The sequence below is a fragment of the Mycteria americana genome, chromosome 1 (genome assembly GCF_035582795.1).
Source record: "Mycteria americana isolate JAX WOST 10 ecotype Jacksonville Zoo and Gardens chromosome 1, USCA_MyAme_1.0, whole genome shotgun sequence".
Taxonomy (NCBI): domain Eukaryota; kingdom Metazoa; phylum Chordata; class Aves; order Ciconiiformes; family Ciconiidae; genus Mycteria; species Mycteria americana.
The window spans coordinates 136,094,795-136,117,200 of NC_134365.1; the positions used below are offsets into that span (position 1 = coordinate 136,094,795).

Consider the following 22,406-nt stretch of genomic DNA (forward strand, 5'->3'; position numbering starts at 1 on the left):
CCTGTTTTTTAGGTCATTACCAATCAATTCTGTTTAGTTTCTCTGTATGTTACTGGACACTACCCAGTTGTATGTAATACACGGTTTAAATAAACAGTTACAGATATAAATTGAGTGTTTTCCTTTTGTAAGTTACGCAGTATTTTCTCCTAATAAATGAACTTGATCTGACTGGAAAGGGAATAGGTATTTTGAGGTAATTCCCCTGCCTGCAGTTACATTTCAGTGCTTGAAAATTCAGCAACTGTCTGATTTTTATCCAAAAGAACATGTCATTTGTCAGAGGTGTTGGATGGACAGAGGCAGACTTCCCTTTATCTCTACACTACTCACACAACAAGCAACACAGTAAGCTTACTAACCCTGCTCTGCCAAAATGTAACGTGCCCAGGGGTAAGTTTGGCTTCAGTTTCCAACCTCATTCAACCTTTTAGCCTTTCTGTTGAGACATCGCTAAGCCACATTGGTAAAGCACACTGTTTGTGGATGTGTCAAAAGAGCACTGATGCAGAACCACTAGGCAAGTCTTTTCATAGACAAACAATATTCTCATATATCACACCCCTAGCATTAACTTCAGGACAATTTTTCTCTTCTTCTTTATTGACCTCAGACATCCAGATCAGAAGTGAAGGAGAAGGAGACATAATTCTCATAGGTGGTATAAGTCAGGAAGAAAGGAGAACACTATTTGTAGCACTTAAACATTCGAGGAAGTTAACGATATCCCACTAACCAAGGCAGAGAAAGATAAATGCCTCCTATTTTTTCCTGTGTGAGGAACTGCAAAAGCGCTGGTCTTGTGTTCCACTAGATGCTGGCTCCAAAGCATCCAAAGACACCATCAATCTAAGCAAAATGAAACAAGCCTCTTCATCTAACCCCAGCTCTTCTTTACAAGTATTTCTCTATGAAATCCTGCTCGTCACGTGGACTCATCCCACCCTGCACCCTCAGGAAGACCTGCTGTCTGTGATTTGTAGAATTTGTCCCTGTCTTATCTTCAGTGACACTGAGAACAGTTGTTGCCTAAAGCTCCAGCCTTTCCCTCAGGATGTGCAGCATGAACTGCTTTCCCCTGTGCTGGGGCCAGGCTCTTCTCAGCGGTGCCTAGGGACCAAAGCTCCAGCCCACACACAGAGAGTAGTTCCTAAACATTTTGGTATATTAAGCAAATAAAAAAAAAAGTCATTGAAAATGTTGCCTTTTCAGAATATGCTTCATCCCAAACAATTAAAAAGAGGGAAGAGGAGGGCCACAGCTGTAGCTTACCGCTGTCCTTCTGATGGCTAAGTGAAGTGCATTTACACCATCAATAATCTGAACTGACTGAAGGTGTGAGTCTCAAACGAAATTGAATGAAGGCTGCTAACTCTGAGAAACTACATTTCCATCAAGGGTTAATGTAGTTAAGTCTGTTTTAAAAGTGAAGTAAGCTAAACAAGAAAAAAGGCCGTTTTAACGTTTTAACACTGAACACGTTGTCCACCCGGGAATTTAAAACAGTTTAATCAGAGTGGTTATTCCTCCCCCCCGAGTTTCTTGTATCCAGCTGCAAAGGGTCCCCACGTTTTCTCTCAACCTAGCCGGTACTGCTTGCTGCCTTCAACCTGCCCCGGCCAGCCGCACGCCTCAGGAGCCAGGCCCGCGCTCCCCACAGCGGCCCGGGACGACGCCCGCACCCACGGGGCCGCCGGGCGGGGAGGCGGCCGCAGCCGCCACCGGGCCCGCCTTGCCGAGGGGGCGCGGGGGCCGCTCCCAGGCGGTCCCGCTGGCCGCCGCCGCGCCGGGTTCTCGCTCGGCTTCTCGCAGCACCTCCCTCGCCTGCCTCCGCCCCCCGGCCGCGTCCAGCGGCTGCCCCAGCTGCTGGGGCCGGCCGCCGCGCCTCCTGCGCCCAGTGTCGAGCGGGCAGGGCGGCGGGGCGGCGGTGTAGGGCGGGCGGCGCGGGCGGTCCCCCGGGGCCAGGTGAGCGGCTGCTCGGCTCGCGGGCGCAGAGGCGGCCGGAGGCGGCGGGCTCTTGAGGGCGAGGAGGGACCGGCAACGCGGCGGGCTGCGAAGGTGGGAGTCGCCCTGCGCTGCCGGGCTGAGGTGAGCGACTCTCCGGGCTGGGCGACAGAGGTGCGCGGCTCTCTGGGGATGAGCTTTCCCGCCCACCGTCCCCGGAGGGACGACCGGGGTGAGGGCCGAAAGGTCCAGCGGGAAGCTGCCTGGGAGGTTGGCGGTGGCAGGCGGAGGAGGGCAGGTCGGGGAGCTTCGCCCTCCGCAGCCAAGCCCCGTGGCTCCCGCTTAGTCACGTCCCCCTCGCGGATCACTCCCCTTGAATGGCACTTGCGGGTTTCGCCGGGTCGAGAGAAGCACACTCGGGGGGGCTTGGGGGGAGATCCCGCCTGCGAGCGCAAAGCGTGCTGTGGGACTGGGGCGGGGGCCGCGGGCTGCCGGGGCCGTTGGTGGCCGTTGGTGGCCGTTGGGACTCGCGGCCGGGCCCGTGCAGGGTGTGAGGCCACGGTAAGGGGCTGCGGGGGACACGTTTCTGAGTTCGTCTTGAAGGGGACTGCTCTTCTTACCAGGTACGTTTCTCGGTGCTGCGGGGGGAAAGGTTTCCTTCTGGTTTCCAGCCTTATTTTGAGTGCTTAATCAGCGGTGATAAAAAAATCAGTAACGTATTTAAATCGGCTTAAAAAGTGAAAGATTTTGAGGGATGCGTCAGTAGGGTTTGAATGTGGTTTGCGGTAAAGAGCTAGGGCAGCATCCCGTTGGGACCGTATGTCAAGGCTGGGTCGGGTTTTGCTCTCACACACGTTTTCTGTGGGCATGGGTGCTGAGAATATACTCAGCTCAAAAGTTTTTGCTGCTTGTTTCTCATACATTCTGCAAGGTAACCTGTTTCTCATACATTCTGCAAGGTAACCTGTATCCCTGAAAGTAAAATGTCTTCAGAGTCACCTGTTCTGCCCAATAATTATTTTGAGGGTTTTTTGGTCTGTTTTTTTGTCTTGTCCCTTTACACTAGCCGAGTGAGGAAAGATCAGGGTACTGGAAGCATCGTTTCCTGGCTGCATTTATTTTTGCTTTGCTTTGCAAATATATAGGTTTTGTCATTCATGGGTGGTATTTATAACAGTACTGAACTCTGTTGCTTTTACTGTGTGATTGTCTTGCATTGATTTATGCGGAAATGTTGAAGAAATGTTTGTAAACTAATTCACTAGCCTTCGAAAGACATGCCTACCCAGCAAATTAAACATGTGATTGTACAAGCCCGGGCTGGTTTTGACTTACATGAAATCAGTTATAGTAATGCTGAAAACATGGTAGAATGAGCTTCAGCATGAGCCAAAATAGGGTTTACAACCTCAGGCATGCAGATCTAAGTGTTATTTGGTCCCAAAGCAACTATTTTGGTATTTAGCTCTGTCATTTGTGTTGAAAAGGTAAAGCTGGCATTACGTGTCTCTACTCAAAATACATTTCTTCCTTTTGCTTGCATAGACTAACAGTGTACGTCATCATGAGAAGAGAGCTGCGCAAATTGGTATTCCTGTTCTTAAGCTTCAAGCTTATGGCTTTAGCCATTCCTTCCTAAGCTGGAAAGTATACTTCTGTTACTGTTTGCATGGGGGAAACAAGCAGGATTTGGTCCTCTGCCGGGTGACTGGAAATGTGTTGAATTAAACTAAAGAACAGAAAACATGTCTTTGCTTAGGAGGGTCTCCAAGTACTTGTCTTCACTGAGGAAGCACACCTATAACTTATTGATAAAGACAATCTCTAAAGTAAGTGAAATGCCTTGAAAGAAGATGCAGGAAAGAAATTGCGTGTAAACAAACTTTGCTCAGATGTGAATCAGGGCCACAAAATTTTCTACGTACACTGCAAGCTAGTATTATTTTATTTCTGCTGTGGCAGTCAGACACCAAGTGAACTACTGTTATTAGTATCTTTATTAATATTACTTTAGTGTCTTAAGGTAATTCTATAGATCAGATGGAGTTTGTGAGCATGTTTTTTCCCTTCAGTGCCTTCCAAATTTAATGTTAAACTTCTATTTCTAATACATCAACACAAATTTGCTCAAATTAGAGCAGCTGGAGAGAGATAAAGGACTAAATTCCCATTCTCAAGTTAATTGCTCAATCTATACAGTTTTTGTACTGTGAATGCTTTTAGTCAGGTCTTCCACTAATAACTGTAGAATGTTGGCAGATTGAGATAGTTTTGGACTTCATGAGAGAATAACTGGTGTTAAATTTGGAAAATTTTTAGTTCTTAATATGTAACATGGCAAACACAGTATAGCTTTAAAACTGGTCACTACACTTGAGTTTGGAATTTTATGTTTTCAGTAGAATAGTAGATTAGATTATTTGAAGGCCAAAATCAGGGTAGCTCATACAGTTAATCTTGTTGACTTCAACAGAAGAATTGGCATGAATAAGGCATTCTATTTGGCCTGAAATGTTAGCTTTCTGATAAATGGTAAGTTCAGTAGTATTATCGTATCTAGGTTCAGTTAAAAGCTTTGCTCTTTTTTCAGATGCATGGATTTAGAGAATATTGATTTGTAGCAGGACACTGGTAGGTGCTGCTCAGCTTGTGAACAAAGGGGGAGCAGAGTGAATCATTTCATGTTTATTAGATAGGTGCTCATGAGTATGAGGGTCTTATTCTTTCCAGTTATTAATTCCTGGTGGAATTACAATTTGGAAAGGATCTATACTTGCTCTATGAAAAGATAGGCTTGTGTAACTATATGGTAATTAATAGGACTCAATTATTTGGGAGTCTTGCATTCCTTTTGTGCCGAAATATCTTTGAAATTTATTGTTGTTCAGGGTGGACAAAGGATCCTTTGTAGTTGATGTTAAATCAAAGACAAAAAAATGGATCTTAAGCTCCTCCCTGCATGAGTCACATGGGATTTGTCTCCAGCTGTGAGCTGAGCATTTTGTACATCACAGGTGCTCAACCTTTGAGTGTTACTTACATCGGATTCAGGACAGTTTTATTTCAGGTAATATATAGTGGAACTGATACAAGATTTTAGAATTGTACTTGGCAGCTGAAGGCCCAGCCTCAGCATTTTCTGTTTTTCTTTTATCGATGAGCGCTGTAGCCCAGAAATCTAATTGTTGTTTGACACAACAGCTGCTTTTCAGCTAGTGCCTTATTAATACAGTGATTTTGTTCTGTTCTAGGTCCTCTTCTGCTGGCTACTGAAGTACAGTGTTCTTAACATCTCAGAGAAAAACTGTAGTTTGGAACATGATGTACTTATTTTTGTTTGCTTTAAAAGAAAACTGTAGAATGTCAGTTATACTAGATGAGACAGTGTATGGAAAAGAAATAGTTTATAAAGTTCCCCAGTCTACTTAGAATACTTTTTCTCTCCGTAGAATTTAGGGGAAATTACTAGAATTTATCACATTTTTTCTGTTTTCTGAAATTTGCATGAGATGAGTACCTCAGGTGATGCCTTAGTTGCCAAAAAAGAACAACCACTCACAAATTAAGCACTGTGTATATTCTCATTTATGGTGTTCCTTAAAGGAATCATTGAAGAGTTAAGGACTGAGAGATCCATCAGTAGGTTTGCCAGAAGTTGTCATGTTTGACAAGATGTGACACATTTAGAAATGGTAGAACTAGCAAGAAAATGAGTAATGTGAGTGTGCTGGTTATGGAAACATTATTGTGCACATTTAACAAAAGCCAACAACTTTTTACTGATGCTTTTAGTATTTTAAATATTCTCTTAAAAATCCCTTTTATATTCTTTAGAGAAAAAATTACTGTGGCTCTCTGCCTGGATGTATTAGACATCTGGGCATGCCTGATTGTGAATGTTGCCAAATTCCACATTTAATTTCTGAGTTCCCAACCAGACTTTGAATATCTTTGTTTCTTTTGCACCAAATTAATTATGGACATAAGCTGACTGAATGGTTTCTGGTAACACTTGTCACTTCATGTTTTGAAGTCTGGGGGACTTTGTTCTGTCATGACTTATTCATAGCATAGTCCAAGTATTCATACAACTTGAATTAAAAAGTGCTTTCTTTTTTCCCCCTTTATCTATGTTTCAGCAAGTCAGCCTTGTGGTTAGGGTGGTTTATTTGTAAGAAGGCTAATCACTTTTTTTCATAGAGGCGGTGATGGTGAAAGAAGCCATGTGGAGTGTAGTTGTACAAAGTAAATTTTCTGAGCTGATACGTTCGTGGGGGCTGCACGCAGAAATGGTGCTGGTTTAAATAAATTATTCTGAAGTTGCTTTGAAGTCACCTACTCTCTTGTGTGACCACTTTCAAGTATTTAAGAATGATTGCTATTGACTAACTTGTTTCAGTTGTATTGGTCTAACATGGGCTCCAGTCAGAACTTTGCCTCCCCTTCTTTCCCAAACAACTGATTATGGGGCTTGTCCTGGCAATGGTGCCATCTCCTTTCCCCTGTGCTCCATAGACTTACATTGTACCCTAAGGAGGAGCAGTGCTAAATGAGGCCCAGAACACTGGTCTGGCATAACACTGTTTCCTAGAATGTCCTAATAGAGGACCCCCAAATATTTACCCCATATGAAGACTGAGGTGCCAAAGTGACTGTATTTCCTTAGGCTGTATAGGGTAGTGATGCCATATTCCTAATCAGAGTTGTAGTAGGGCTCTGGAAGATGCTTGCTTCAGTGCATCCATCTTTCAAAACTGATGAGCTTTATTTCTTGAGTACAAAGTATTAATTTTGGTCATTGGGCTGTTGATTAAAACAATCTGAGAGATTGTTTGAAAGAAAAAGAAAAAAAAACCAAAAAACTCCACCAAGTATTGTTCTTCTTAGCTTCCAAAAAAATTTTAAGAGCTCCAAGTGCAAGATCCAAGAGACCTGTTAAGTCCATAAAGTGAAGCTTAGGATGAAATCACAATATAATTTCTTTTTTAAGACTTTGGGGAGGGGGGATGCTGCTGTTCAAGCCAAGAGAGGATGGAAAGGAGAGTGGGGAAGGGAAGCGTAAACTGAGCAGAAACAACTGTTTCCTTTTTTATTTCCCCCCTCACTTACAGTAAGATGAAAGAAACTTTCAGTTCTCAATTTTGGAAAGTAGGAAAATTGAAAGCATGAGCTGAACAGTCTTCTTTCTGGCATGCCTGGCGTTCACTTGATTCCTTACAGCCTGCTTACATTGTCCACTGGTTTGATTATTCCAGCTTTAGAAAAGTCTTTGTCCTTACCTCTTTCTCTCTGCATCAAATTCAAGTCCTGTTACTGAATATAAAGGTTTTGCAAAACTTTGTGTTCGTTTACTTTTCTATGCTTATATCTTTGTACACCTTTCCTCATCCCTTTTACAATGGCTCAAGGTGCATGTCTAGCATTCTTTTAATCTTTTTTCTGTGTGCTAACTTAAATGTAGTCTTTGTTGTACTTTCAGTCTTCTACTCTGCAGAACACTTCTTTTGTTATTCCTCCACCCATGAAACCTATATACCTCCATACCCCAAAGTATTATTAATGAAAATGTACACAATCTACTTGTAGTTGGAGTAACCAGACCTGTGACAAACATAACTAAATTATTACATCTCTGCTTCTCATGCTTCATCAGTACTTTGTAAACTCTTTGAAGTGGAAACCTGCTCAGGTATTGTCACTGACGGGCTTTTTAGTTTGCTCTAGAAGATTTAATAGAGTGCGTGGATAATACTGTTCTCTCAAGGGAATACACAACGCAGAAGAGGATTTCCTGGATAGTGTAAGAACTTTTATAAGAACTAGAAAGAGGCCTCTTGCTCATCTCCCTGGTGACTGCTGGATATGAGGAGGTGAAACGTTGCCAAACTGGGTAAGAGGGAACAAAAACTTGCTTGAAATTGTCCCGTTCCACTTTTGCACTATATACAATGACACAAGTTACTGTAAGAGAGATGTAAGTACTAAAAGTGCTTTTTGGCATGAGGTCTGTAATGGAGAGTCATCCAATAGCATATTGCATTCATGAATCCACTTACATAAACCTTAATGATTAAGCTTACACTTTTACATTAATCTAAGGGGAGATCTGTGAGTTGAACTGAGGGCAGACCTTGGCTTACACAGCTTGGTATTTGTAAAATAAAAAAAAAAAAAAAAAATCTTTCTAATACCGGTATCCTGCAGCAGTTGAAAGACTGAACTAAAGAATGGATTTCTCAGATAATTTTTCCTCCTGTTTATTTCTGTCAAGAACTGAACCAATGAGCTATGAGTTTTGCAGAAGACTGGTGTCTGTAACTAAGTGGCTTGCTGCTCTCTGTAAGCCAACTTATTAAAAAGTAAAATATTTAATATCTTTGAAAACAGTAAAAATTTATGTCAGGAGGACATGTTTGGAAGGTCCTTGAACTGGCTGTACACGTTACCATTGCAGTCTTAGAAAAAGCTGGTGTTCTACATAAAGTGGCTGAATTTTGTAGAACACAGTATGCCTGTTTTTACAGCCTTTGATAAACACTGGAGAAAATTAATGAAAACCAAGCTATTATCAGACAGTAATAATCCTATTACTGTCTTCTGGAAAAATGCATTAAAAAAACCGCCACGGAACAACATTTTCAAATCAATGGTGCTACTTCTGATGTTAAGTCAGTGGATACTGTATGTGCCAAAATTCACAGTGACATAAGGCTTTCCAACATAAGCGGCCTCCCTATTACATCTAACTCACTTCAGCCAAAATTTAAAAATAACATAAAAACTTTACTACATTTTGGTTCCAGTCTGGAAAATATAAGGGATTGATGGAAGAATTCTACAGTCTTACACTTCTGAAAGTAATTAAAGGCATCAAGAAGTTCTCATACCTGGGCAGGATGATGTTTCTGCTCTTTTCTGCCTTTTATCACCTGGTGTAGATTTGAATAATGCAGACAGTCACAGAACAACAGCTAGAAGCTTACCATTCATTATTACCCTCCTCCTCAGCAGTAAATTCTATAAATTTGGGAAATATTTTTATTAAAATCCAAGATTTTAATAGGGGATAACTACAAAAGTAGACAGAATGAGCCCCAAAGGCTATGGATGAAACAAGTGTGCCTTGAACAAAACAGCTTGAAGCATAGCAGTAGGCAGCATGGTTAGAAGTAAATGACTGATTGCTCTGCGTCATTATTTCCAACATGAGTTTCTGTTACCAACAGTTTATGCATTGGCAGTGAGAACCTGCTCTGGCTAAAACTTGGCATAAAAGAACTAATAGTTTTTTAAATTTTAAAGACTGCCAGTAAAGATATATTCAACAGGAATTGTAAAACTTGAATGTATTTTTCAAAAAGTGATTTAACAAAGTACACTACAGCACAGAACAGCTGTATTTACGTGCTGCACTTTCTTTGGCTTTAAGCCTATTGAAAATACATCTGCTGTAATACAAGGCAAGCAGTGGCTTAAGGTAAGCCCTATACCTCTGATATGTCACCTGTGGGTGCACACTTGGAAAGCAGTCCAGGTTTCTCACACTGCACTTTGAGTGGAGCTGCACCATGCAGTCCCCTGTGGGGCTGGCTGCAGAGACGTGGACTCCATCTCCTCTGCCTTCCAGTTGTGTTTGTAACACAAGCCCAGTTTCCTGGGGCACCTCAAAGTCCTTTCACTGTGCATACCTGTGACTGACTAGCTAGCTGAAGGGCTTTGAAAACATCGACTTCAAACAATGTTACTTACCTTTCAGAGGTACAAAGCTGGGTACAGCAGAATAAACATGGTAAAAGCCTTACAGGCCTTGGTTTTAACAATTTTGTTTGCCTGCTCTTGTAAGCTTCTGTCAGCTTACTGACCTTCATCCCTCTATTCTGCCTGTCCTTCTGCAACAGGCCGCGTGTCACAGTGTTTGTCTTGGTCAACCTCTTAGAGTTCAGTAACTTCTGCAGAAACTCTGTGCTTCTTAGGCAGGTAAAACTCCCATTGTGTTGAAGGACAATTCCATCAAAAAACTAGTAAAAGAGAAGAGAAGGCTCCGGGGAGACCTTATTGCAGCCTTTCAGTACTTAAAGGGGGCTTATAAGAAAGGTGGGAACAAACTGTTTAGCAGGGCCTGTTGCGATAGGACAAGAGGTAGTGGTTTTAAACTAAAAGAGGGCAGATTTAGACTAGATAGAAGGAAGGCATTTTTTATGATGAGGGTGGTGAAACACTGGAACAGGTTGTCCAGAGAGGTGGTAGATGCCCCATCCCTGGAAACATTCAGGGTCAGGTTGGACAGGCCTCTGAGCAACCTGATCTAGTTGAAGATGTCCTGGCTCATTGCAGGGGGGTTGGACTAGATGACCTTTAAAGGTCCCTTCCAACCCAAACTATTCTATGATTCTATGACATAAGCTAATTAATACTAATAATAAGAATAAAGAATCCTCTTTATACTGTCTTCCTGTCTTCATTTCCAGTAACCTCTTTAATTGCTGGAGAATGTGATATTAATGCAGAACTGCAACATGTATAACACAACATACAAAACAACCATGTAATTTTTCAAAGTATGTTCATTCATTTGTTTTAAGGTAAGTTCTATCAATTCTAGTTTCACTTTCAAATTAATGACATGGTATGATATCTTGTCTGAAACCTGGGTACCAATGCTACAAGATTGTCACTGGTCAAAATAGAGCACTCTTCATGGAGAGCGAACAGGAGGGAACAGATTTATGCCTGAGCCCTTACTTTCTGTTTTCTGAATTTCCATTTTATCCACTGATCATAAAGAAAAGTAATTGATTATATTCTCTTCTACTTCAGGCAGTTAGCTCTTTGTAATGAAAAGTGACTTTCTTTGTAAAGAAAAGTGACTTAATTGCTATTTGAGAATAGTAAGTGAGAAAGTAAAGACAGCCAGTTATATCTTTACCTGTGGTCTGTGCATAGAATTCTTTGCCACACTTGGGTGGCTCAGTACTTGTGCCCAGTAGCTGTTGTACTTGATTGGATTTGCTTGATTTACAAATGGAAATTTTTCATCCTATTGCAAAAACTATGCAGATTCATGCTGGGCTCTCTGAGTCATGCTGTACTAATCTGTTATAATGAACAATAAAAAAATTCATTTCAACAAATGAACAAATTTAATAACAAATGAAAAAATCACTTGTGCCTAATTCTATAACATCCATAACTATATGTTTACAGTTACATTACTTTTCAGGATCCTTATTAAGAGTAGAGCTTTAGGATTCCAATACAAAGAAGGGTTTAAATAAGTTTAAGAGAAACATAATGTCCAAATGTTTTGGAATGTATCATATGATCTTTATTTCAATAGATATGGTGAAATCATATTTTACATCTTGCTTTTTCTTTAATAAAATCTAAAAAATCTATCAAAGCTAGCAGCATCTTTTTCTTCAGTAGTGTCTGAACAACATTGTTGCAAAAAGAAAGAAACACAAATGTTATTTTCCTAACTCTTTTAATTGTATTTTTTTTCCAGATATTGGAACAAATCTTAAGCTAGCATAAATGTCCAAAGTCTTGCAAAAAGTCAAGTGAGCTGTGACCATGCCAGGATTTCGCTTTATACATTTACTTGCTTTCCTGCTGTCTGGATTTTATTGCTGTCCCTGGGACCATTAATCTGCATTCATAGTTTTGAATAGCTTCACAGTTCTTGATGTGACTGTATTCTGTGAACAAGAAGCTGTGCCTCTGTCCCCATTTGTCTTTGCCAGGCCCATCTCAGGAAGTGAGAAAAATGTCAAAAAAACCAGAGGGGATAAGACCCTAAATGTGCTGAAAGTATTTATTACAGCCTTTCATTTAAACACTGAACAAATATGAGCAAAGCTCACTCTTGAAGGCCTGAGTTAGAAGAAGGTCTCTTCAAACTCCTCAGGGCTACATAGCACTCAGGCAGAGCTAGAGTCAGAACCAGGACCATTTATTGGCTCCTGCCCTCACGTTTAGACTCTTGGAATGCAGTTGTTATTTCTGGTGGATGGGGCAGTAATGTGATTGTCTAAGGAGGTCTACCAGACCAAATAGAAGGCACACTTAATGGTACAGGATTAAACCTTTGTCCTAGTCAGCTCATTTCATGTATATCTCTCTGCAGAACTGAGGTTTGAGGACACTAAATGCAGGGAATATAGGAGCATTCTGAATCGGTATTATATGTGACACAGAGCAAGCAGTTTGCTTCAGTACTTAACCAGCATCGATGGCTAAACTGGTGGGTGCCACTGAGTATTTTTGAGCTCCATTCCATTCACATTTTAACTCTTGATGTCTAGGTAGTAGAGGCAAGGGATGCTGGAATTTGTGTTTGGTTTGTTGTCCAAATATATCACTATGGATAGATGGTTTACTGTACAAAAGAAGAGATTTCCCTATAAAATGAAGGAATAGATGTGCAGCTTGGCTTTGCTTGGAAGTGACCTAATTTGAGACTAGAATGGGAAGCATGAGTAAGCAAAGAAAGGAAACACAGCTTTTGGACGGGCATCTCTTTTAACCGTAGTAAATTATATTGTAGATGCACAATCCTTGAATTTGTCAAATAAATTTAAGCATGGCAGTTTTCATTATCAGGTTCTTAGGATAGTTAATGTAATTCTACTACTTAGTTTACTGACCGAACAGCTTTATTAATATATGATTTTTAGGCATTCAAGAGAAGCAAACTGAAGACAGATTTGGACATGTTTCCTGTGGATCTTTAGAAAGCTAGCTCACCTTTGACATTTCTTGCTTTTTTTACTCGTTTTTGTTTGGTTTTGCTCTGTTCCTGCATAGGATTGTGTGCATTAGCTATGTCCATTGAATTAGCATACCATGTATTTTCTCTCAGTTTTAGTATGCTTGATTTTTGTATTCCTTTTATCAATGGCCTTTTTTCCTGCTGGTTAACATTTGTAGCACCCATGCAGATGTCATTTAGGATGTTGCCACAATTTGGCTGTTATTCCCTTAGTGTATTTCAATTTTAAGTGTGGCATCCACAATCTGCAAAGTGGAAGCAGTATGTGTCATCATCCAGATTGGTCTGTTCCAATGCAATCAGTATGATCTTATTTTTGTGCTAGAAATATCACATACTGTATAATTATTGAAAACACTGGCTGGCAACAATGTTGCGGTCCTCTAATTTTTAAAAAGCCTTTGCTTTATGTTTCCTATGTTACATTATCATGTGTATTTTGCATGTACATTTAATCAATTTCCAAAATGTCAATTACCTAGCAACTTCACTGCTTCCTCCAGCACTTCTCTTGGGGAGTTCAGCCCATAGTAACCATTTTATACTAATAAATATTTACATTAATGTGAATGCTTGCAAAAAATACATTTTAGCCCAAACCTTAACACAAATTTACAAGTCCTGAAAGAGTTCACAATTTACAGTTCCTGAAAAGAATGGAACCTATTGCAGCCTGATACAGCATGTACAAAAATACAGTAAAGTTTGCGAGCAGTATGAGTGCTAACCAATACACTCCCACATACGCCAAACTTGTGATGGCAACGTTAAACTTCTGGTGTCATGCAGAATACTCTGGTCTACCGTTAAGCTGACATATTAAAGATAAACAATACATAGTTTACTGCTTTGCATTTGTTTCAAGAATCAATTATAGAATCACTTGTAACTATGTATCTTTAAACCTTTTTATTTAAGAAATAATGCATGCAAAAAGCACATGAATGTTTCACTTAACATTTCTTTCAGCATGCAAAATATTGAGGTGTACCTTTCTTGAAAAGATCTCTTTTTAAAAGTGTATCATTTCATAAAACATTATCTGTTATAGTAGGAGGCATTTTCTTTGTCCACCACCATGTCCTATTGCTTACATAGGCAACCATCACTAGGAAGAAATGTGGACAAACCAGGTTTTGATGATACTCTCCGTGATCTTGCTGCCCACAGTGACTTGTGGCATTTCTCATTTTTTTGCAGTAGCTTCTTGCCTTGAGAATGAGATGAGGAATGCGAATCAAACTCTTGCTTCTTCCGTAGGAGTTCACAGTGTTGCTATTAAAATGTCAGATGGTAGAACCTGTGGGTAGGGGACCGAAGAGATGCTTTCTGTATACTTACTGAGATTAACAAAGCTTTTGGATAAGTTCTCCAAGATTGCTCTCTGGCTGTTTTGGCTGGCGTTTTCTTGTCTGTGGTGTTTTTTTTGTTGTTGGTTGGTTGGTTGGTTGTTTTTCAAACGTTGAAAGCCTTATTTGTGCAAGGACTCATGGCCATGCTCTGATGTATTTGTGAGTCTTTGGAGAATTAGGGCTTGAGTGGGGTTTTTTTGGTTTTGTTTTTTTTTCCTTTCAGCAAACAGCTCTTTCTTTCTTGGTGACTTGGCAATACTCTACAGAGTGTTTGTGCATTTTCTGTACAAAATATATCCAATAGTATAACAGGGTTGAAAAGATTTACACTCTTAGGTTGGAAACATAATTTGTCATATCTGCACAGCTGCACTTTTTCTAGTCACTGTGGTTTATTTATTTATTTTTTCTTCTAGAATGGTTGTCTCGGGAAAACAGCACTGCTGTGTTGGCAGAATACAGGACATCTTCTTGAGATTCAGGATTGTTCTAGCAGTCCTTTTACTTCATTTGCTCCTGGCTACAGCAGGCAAAGGTAAGACAATTTTTTCCCGATTTACCTAGTGTTGGTAGTCCAAATAAATAGCATTGTTAGAATAGCACTATTAGAATAGGACTTTTGAATATATTCAGGACAGGCAAGTTTCTGTCCTCTTGAAATCAAGAGGAAAAACTGCCATTAACAAGAGATGAAATAGTTGGGGCTTAGCACTTTGAACGTACAAACCCTATGTTTACAGTATTTGTTTTCATAAAAAATCATCAGTGGTAACTTATTTTCAGCTATGGATGAGGAGAGAATGTAAACACAATATGTAATAACAAAAATTACTTTCTTGCTATTTTTTTGAACTGGAAGTGTTACTGTTTTCAGAATGTGTTGTTAAATCTTTCACACTGCTCTTACACAAACACCACAAGATCCTTTGAGCTTCACTCTACTTAGTGCATGTGTGAGCACAGAACATCTCCTGCATTGCTCTTGGTTGTGGACCTGAATATGGCTAGGGAAAAGGTAGTAAGGTCCAAAACACGTAACAAAAATGATGTATTTGAATTTGGCAGTCTATGCTCTTTATATAACAGTAAATGAAAAATAAGTTCATAAGGTTCTTGTACAAATTGGGTAACTGACATGGTGATGCTTTTGTATGAGGTACAGTAGAATCAGCAATTTGTGTTTTATTCGTGGCTATTCTGTAAGCTGGCAGATACAAGTCTGTCACTACTCTGGACCTCAACTGATACAGATACAGTGCTTGTCATTTGTAAAACTTCCTTATATCAATAGTGTGTAATACATTTATCATGTTAGTAATGTGCATGGGATATTAAAAAATTAGAAGTGTTTTTTGCCGTGTACTTAATGGCTAGTTTTAGGAACTGCTTCCTGTGTCATGGCATGTTATTTTACTTTAGAAGGTCAGAGTTTCTTGCAGTTCAAATGTACTAAGTATGCCTGCTTAATGACATTGTACTGGCAGTGAAATTTCATAGGTTTACAGGCTAGACTAATTCTGATACTAATTCTCCAAATGTAGTAATTTTCATAAAATGAAGCTGTTATTGAGACAGAATTTGAGGTTCAGGTGATAAAGCTATTACTAAGATGGTGAGGTTTTAACCTCATATACTTTGAATAGTAAAAAGGACAGGGCTGCTCAGCAGATGGTCAGATGTCATACAGGAATTTTTCCAGGGAAAATTCAACTGCATCTAGAGTTCTGAGGAAGCAAGCAAAGAGGGATTTCATCTTTCACCTACATATCACTTACAAGTGTCAGTAATCCTTCAAGGAAAGCTAAACTGACACAAGGGTTTATTTATGGTTCCACCCTATTTTTTTGTTGTTTTTTTTTAGGCTGTTAGCACTGTCAGCAGCATCTCTACTCAGTTCTCTCCTCATCTAAGGTGCCAAAGTATGTTTGTGTTCTCCAGAAAATATAAAGAGAGAAGAACTGCGTGTTTTCTTTCTGATGTCTAGGACACTCTGGATAATGTGGTGTAGTTTATTGCCAGATACCCAAATACGACTGTGAATGAAAAGGAAGGATGAAATTAATTTTGAGGAAACAGTTCTTAGCTTCAGATTTCTAAAACATGCAGCAGAATCAAGGGACCCACATGTAGAAAGTTTAGTTTTAAACTTTTAATAAAGAACAGTTATCAGCTCTAGGTGGAACAAATTAGGATACAAGATTATTGTGATGTCATTTTAATGGACTGTAGCAAGCCAAATGTGTTCCAGGTGGCAAACTCTTGCATAGAAATTAATGACTATTGTTGTTACTGGTTAAAAGCCAGATTGTGCAGACACATAAACTTGTGACTGTTTTTATTCAAGAGAATAGTCACTGTATTAATGCTCAACTATACTGATACAGTAGCTATTAGTAATGTAAGCAAAAAACCACTGGTGCTTATGTACTGAGAGGATCTGCTTCTGTATGTCTAGTTTTTATTACCTATGGCTGGCTATCTCTTGTAAAGATATCAATTATTACTATCTGAAAATGTTTGAAAAAAGAGAGATTACATTTTTGGTTTACGTTTGTATTGCCTTGTCATGCTTGGAAGGTTTATTTTAAATGTTTGGAAGTATGTGCATACATTTCAGGATTTCTTTTAAGGCTAAAGAGAACATGCTTATTAAGTGGATGCTCTTAGTTTTAGCGAGGGTAAAACCCCCAGTTCTTGCATCTATTAGAGATAAATTTATTAAGAAAGAACAATTTGCATTTCTAAAAGAGGTTAAGTGCCTGAATATAGCAAATGACATTGAAAAGACAGCCAACAATTACTATTGCATGGAGCTTCCTTGACTCCAAATTGTGATTTTTGCTTATTTTTCTTACTCTGGAGATGTTTTGAGCATTCTTTCTACTATGCTACCTTTTCTGTGCTGTGGTGATAAAGGTATGTCCATGGCTAAGTTTCTGAATGTGATTTATATTGTCTGAACCCAAAGGAACTAATTGTAAGCCAGGAATGCCACTGTTAGAGCACAGCCAGTTCCAGCTCCTCAGTTCTATGGTGAAGGGTGGGCTGCAGTCCACAAGTACCATTACTAGAGAAAATAAATGATGATTAACAGAACTTCCAAAAGCTTTGAAGTAATGTCATCTCCTACTTACATTGCATCCACCCACATATCAAACAGACTTAGCCAAGATGATGTTGAAAATTAATTTCTAACTAATTTAACACTGTACTGCGTGTGTTCCACTTGGAACAGCAAAGTGCATTTTCTGACTATGGTTATGATTTCGTTTGTGCTTTTTCAGCTTTCTTTGGGTAGACTAACCATATAAAATTTTCCAAGCCTCTCTTGTAACAATTCGGATAGTATTGGTATCTATTCTCTTAACTTTGGCACCCCTTTTTGGCATCTTTTTTTTTTTAACTGTTTGGAGCAAAGTGTGCCAGACTTTCCAGTTTCCAGAAGGGTAGACCTCTCTAAGTAAACTCTTTTATTAGTTTAAATTAATTTGTCAGGCCTTGCATACTGATCAACAGCAGTCTTTTTGAATGATACAAAGCAGACTAGGAGAATCTTCCCCAGGATTGATCTCATTTTGCATCATTTCCATTGGTTACCTGCCTTAAGACTGTTTCCACCTGCAAGTTTATGTCCACTCTGGCTCCCTTGACAACTTCATAGTGTCAACTCCCCTAAAGAATGTAATAGGATTTTGCAGCCCTTTAATTAATTCACTGTTGGCACATAAACACTGATGTAATGCTTAACATGAGATCAAGCCTCTCTCAATAATTTGTTCACTTCCAAAATCAAGTCTGCTGATGGTACTTCAAGTTTTGATTAACACTTTTGTTTGGGAATGGACTTCCAGTCTTCCAATCTGGATAGTTAACAGTGACTTCAAGTTTTGAAGCTATGTCAGGAGACTTCCTTAACTGGTCACTTTGGCCATCTCTGCATGCTGAAGATTGCTTACAGGAATTTTGGAGGGTATATGAGTGGCTATATGGGTATATGCAAGTATACTTCTGACATATACTCTCTGAGCAACAGCAGCTGCATCAAATCTTTCAAAACCTTCAGCATAATTTTTACGGAATAACGAAAGACTTGAGTAATTATTTTTCTTTGGAGAGACAGTATCACAAGTGTTGGCATATAACTGTGTATCTAGCTAGCTGTTTCCTTTATAAAATCAGTTTCCTCGTGATCTGTCCCAACTGGAAGGGAGCAGATCTATTTTAATTGTAGTCATCCTTTTACTAAAAAGGGTAGGTACATTTGAGTCTCTATCTAGAAATCTCCACTTCTGTGACACTTCCACCTCTCACCCAATCTTCCTCACCCCAGCTTTTAAATCATGTTTTAAAAACTAGTTTTCTGTGCTGAACTGTTCTTCGCTGAGTATCCCAGATTTTGCCTGTTAGGCTCTGACAAATGGCCAGACTGAATGAGTGAATTCATGCTTTAAGGTTGGGCAGGGGAGAAGTAGTTCTACTGCTTGCTGTTGGGTCAAGTATGTTTTTGTTCTCCATTGCCATAGAACCATGCTAAGTACTACCTCGCCATTCAAAAGCCACTGTCTGCTAGTTAGGATTTTCACCTAATTCAGCCTGTACCCTGAGATTTTTTTGTTTGTTCTATAGCCTTGTAGCACTATCATGATGTGTGCTGAACTTCAGGAATGATTCAGGGTTGTGAAAGATGCCTACAGGTTTCTGCTAATTAGCATCACAAAGGGAGTCTCAAAGCTACAGTATGCAACAAGAATAGTTATCAATGACTTTCCATGAAACTGGATTGATATATTTTGTGTTTTGAACTTTTTCTGGTAGCTTGTACCTGTTAAGCTGCACTTGGAAGTTAGAAACTTCCTCCTGTTTTTCATTTGTTGCTATTGAAAAAGAAATTTGAGAGCCCTGTGATCAAGAGACAGAGAAGTTGAACACATTACTGATTCAGAATTGGCCTGATGAAAGCTGGAGCTCTGGTTGGTTGAGAAGATCACAGAAGAGCTGGCTGTGACCTTGACAGCTAACTAGGACTATGAATGTAACCTACCTTGGGAAAAAAAAAGCTGATCCAAGTTGCCTGGAAATTTGTCTTTTCACAGGGGAGCAAATGGAAAAGCTTTCTTCCCATATTAACCAATCTTTTCCTGCTATCCAGCCCTGACCAATCATGATTAATCACATACCTCTTCTGGAGGGTACATAAAAGCTCTGCATATATTGATAAATAAATGCCTCCTTAAAGGTGTCAGTAATGTGTTCTCTTGCACTGGCTGAGTATCTACCAGGCTGTTTCATTTTTCTGTAGTTCCATTTCATGTCCCATAGGAGTTTTTCTTAGTCTGTATTTATTTTGTTGTTGATGGGTGCACCATAAAGCAAGCAATCATGATAATGATTGTGTGATTGGAATGTGCATTTTTCCACAAAATGAGAGTCGGCTCCAAAGAGCTTACATCTACAGCCACAAAAGCCTGTACTTTCCTGTAGTGGGACAATGGAGGAGATGAGGTACCTACAAGAACTTAACAGTTATGATCAAGTTCCAGTGTTTGGGGCATTCCCTGGCACTACTTGTTTTACCAGCATTGACAGAGCCTGACACCTTATTTTCACCAGTAAATTTACTGTTAGCACCTAAAATTCTATTTACTGTCACAGCTGAACTCTGGGTTGCCACCATCTCAATGCCTCAGTAGATCTGAGATTCATAGACCAGGTGTCTGCAAGTAAATGCCCTGGTTGAGAACAGGGAATGGAGGCTGGATGAGATTAAATTTAAAATAAACCAGTGGCTCCAAAACACATTTCCTGAAAGTTACCTAAACTCATTCTCTTCTAGAATATGGCTATTTTCTACCTTTCTTGCTGAAACTCTGCCAGTATGCAGCAGAGGATTTAAGAATCTCAGGGCTGGAAAAAAATGGCATGGAGAAGCATGATCTTGTTCAGAGAAGGTGGATGCAAGGCTGGGACATGAGAAGGCAGTAAGGGCTATAGTCCCTTCTTCTAGCTCTGTTTCTGTATTTTATCCAGTATCTATTAAATGCAAAATACCTGTGTAGTCCTGGGAATAGAAACCAGGATCTGTGATTCTCTTTTTGCTTCCCACTTGTTGTCCGAGTGCTGCCTTTGAGAGCTACATGGTCATCCTTTGTCTTGTGCATGAGTTTTACTCCAAAGCTTTCATGAGCAGCTAGGATTTATTGACTGCCTCCAAATTTGCTACTTCCCCACCACAAAAAAAGCAAAAGAGAAGGATACAAGGTTGTTTCTTAATGTGTTAATGTGTTTTTTTGAAAACTCCTAGGCAAATGCCTAGGAACAGTACTATATGGAAGAATAACATTCATACAGAAGATTCTTTTAAAAACAAAATAATTTTACAAATCACCTTTTCTTTATTTAGATCAGGAAGATTTCCTAGGACAATATAAAGCCGTCTTTAAGACTGCATGCGAAGATCCTTGGATTATGTCACCAAGAGTCTCTCTGCGTCCCTTGAAAGAATTCATTGTCTGTGTGTACCTCAAGCTATATTCCTCAGATAGTCCCTGGACAGCATATGTATACAATCAAGAAACACCTCACACCAATCTCTCTGTAAATAAATATGATCTTGGACTTACAGGAGATGATGGTAAATTGAGGATATGGTTGTTTGGAAATCAAATAAATACAACAGCAAGACTTCATGAAAACACTTGGAACCAAATATGTATCCAGTGGAAAAGTGAAGATGAGGAGATGAAGGTATTCATAAATGGAACAAAAAAAGTAAACAAAAAACTAACTGGGAAAGTTAATTTCCCTGGAAAAGGGCAGTTCTTACTTGGCTGTTCAAAGCTGCCAGGTACAGCTACATCACCTTACCTGGGTATGACTGGGGAGCTGTACATGTTCAGAATGTGGGATAAAGCAAATATAAAGCAATCTCTGGACTGTGAAGACAGTGGTGTTATACGCTGGAGAAAGGAGGACTGGGATTATAATAAGACAGTAGAAGAGGATAGCTCTTTGCCATGTGGTAAGTACCACTGCACCCCTGTTTTTAAAATAGCATTTTTGTCAAAAGCTGATCTGAACGTGTCTAACATTTCTCTTCCAGATTTTACAAAGTCTTTGTCTATTAGTCATTTCTAGCTAAATGCTTAACGAGATCATGTGAGGATCTGCAGCTTTCGCCAGCTTTTATCCAAATGTAAAAAGCATAGCAGCAGTCCCTTACAGACTTTCAACTTGCTTCACCTTTTGTGTCTGTCTACTGTCCATGTAATGGTAATGAAAGCAGCATGCATCCAACCAAAACTCCTTGGAGTATTAGGGCTTTCTATCAATCTAAGTCATCTTAAAATAATTATTTACACATCTCCTGTTCAGGGAATAAATATAGAAGAAGGCATTGCTGGTCCTCATTCTGCACATTCGCTGGGCCAGAACTTCAATGAGTGCAACTTTTCACTGCTTCACTGGCACATTACGGCATTGTTAGCTGGTGTGGTCTACATCTGTAAAGACTGCTGGAGGCTCTGATTTCTTCTTGTTTCTGTATCAGTAATGTCTTCCTTTATTAAAATGGTCAAATGGTTTCTCACACATTTCTCAAAATTCCTCTCTGCCCTGAAAAAGAACCATAAAAAGCTTTAAACCAAAATAAAACAAGGTTTTATTTTGGCTACTGGACAAAAATTTGGCACAAAGAAAGGCTGAGAGAGATCTGTCTGGATAGTGGGATAAATCCTGGTCAGAGTGTAGCATCTGGTTATCTTTCACTGAGGCACAGAAAGGACAACCTTCTTGTTTTCAGTTCCAGCACTTTCTGCCCTGAATATAGAGCATCCTTGAGCATCACAGGGCAGCTTCCTTAGGCAATGCCCAAAATAAAACAAGGTTTTCTTTTCAGAGAAATTGAGTTTTAATATAGTTGAAATGGAGTTAAAGCAAGAGAATAATCTTCTTTCTAGCTTTTGCTATCATATCTGTTGACAAGAAAGACAAACCTGAATCAAGCTTGCGTGGGATCCAATTTATCAGCCATAGTAAATGGTATTACCCCCTAAGACCTTCAGAAATTTTAAGGTGACTAGCTCAATTAGTTCCTAAAACTCTTATATAGCATAGGTGCTTCAGTTAAACTGTGGCACCAATCTTAGTCTTCATCACCTTTATCCTTAAAAGTTGCACCTATCTATTTTGTGCAGACTAAAAAAAATCATTTAGGTATGTAATGTTATAATCACTGCTTGGCTGGGTAGATTAGAAGTGTCTTAGTAAGGGCATTGAAATAAGGTGGCCAGATTTCTTTTTCTGGGGGAGAGAGAAATCTGTCCAAGAAACCAGGACTCACG

At 39.6% G+C, this 22,406-nt stretch overlaps 1 protein-coding gene across 3 annotated transcripts in view; it reads left to right on the plus strand.

Annotated features, from left to right (window-relative positions):
- The first annotated feature begins 1,838 nt into the window (after positions 1–1,838).
- ADGRG2 (adhesion G protein-coupled receptor G2) overlaps positions 1,839–22,406 on the plus strand; it is a 63,795-nt gene continuing 43,227 nt past the window's right edge. For 2 of the 3 annotated variants that reach the window (XM_075521544.1, XM_075521561.1), the window contains exons 1-3: positions 1,851–2,088; positions 14,484–14,602; positions 20,468–21,085. In XM_075521544.1, coding sequence (XP_075377659.1) covers positions 14,485–14,602; positions 20,468–21,085 — 736 coding nt within the window. In that variant the 5' untranslated portion in view covers positions 1,851–2,088; position 14,484. Of the gene's footprint in view, positions 2,089–14,483; positions 14,603–20,467; positions 21,086–22,406 lie in introns of all 3 variants that reach the window. The other variant, XM_075521551.1, reaches the window with a different exon arrangement.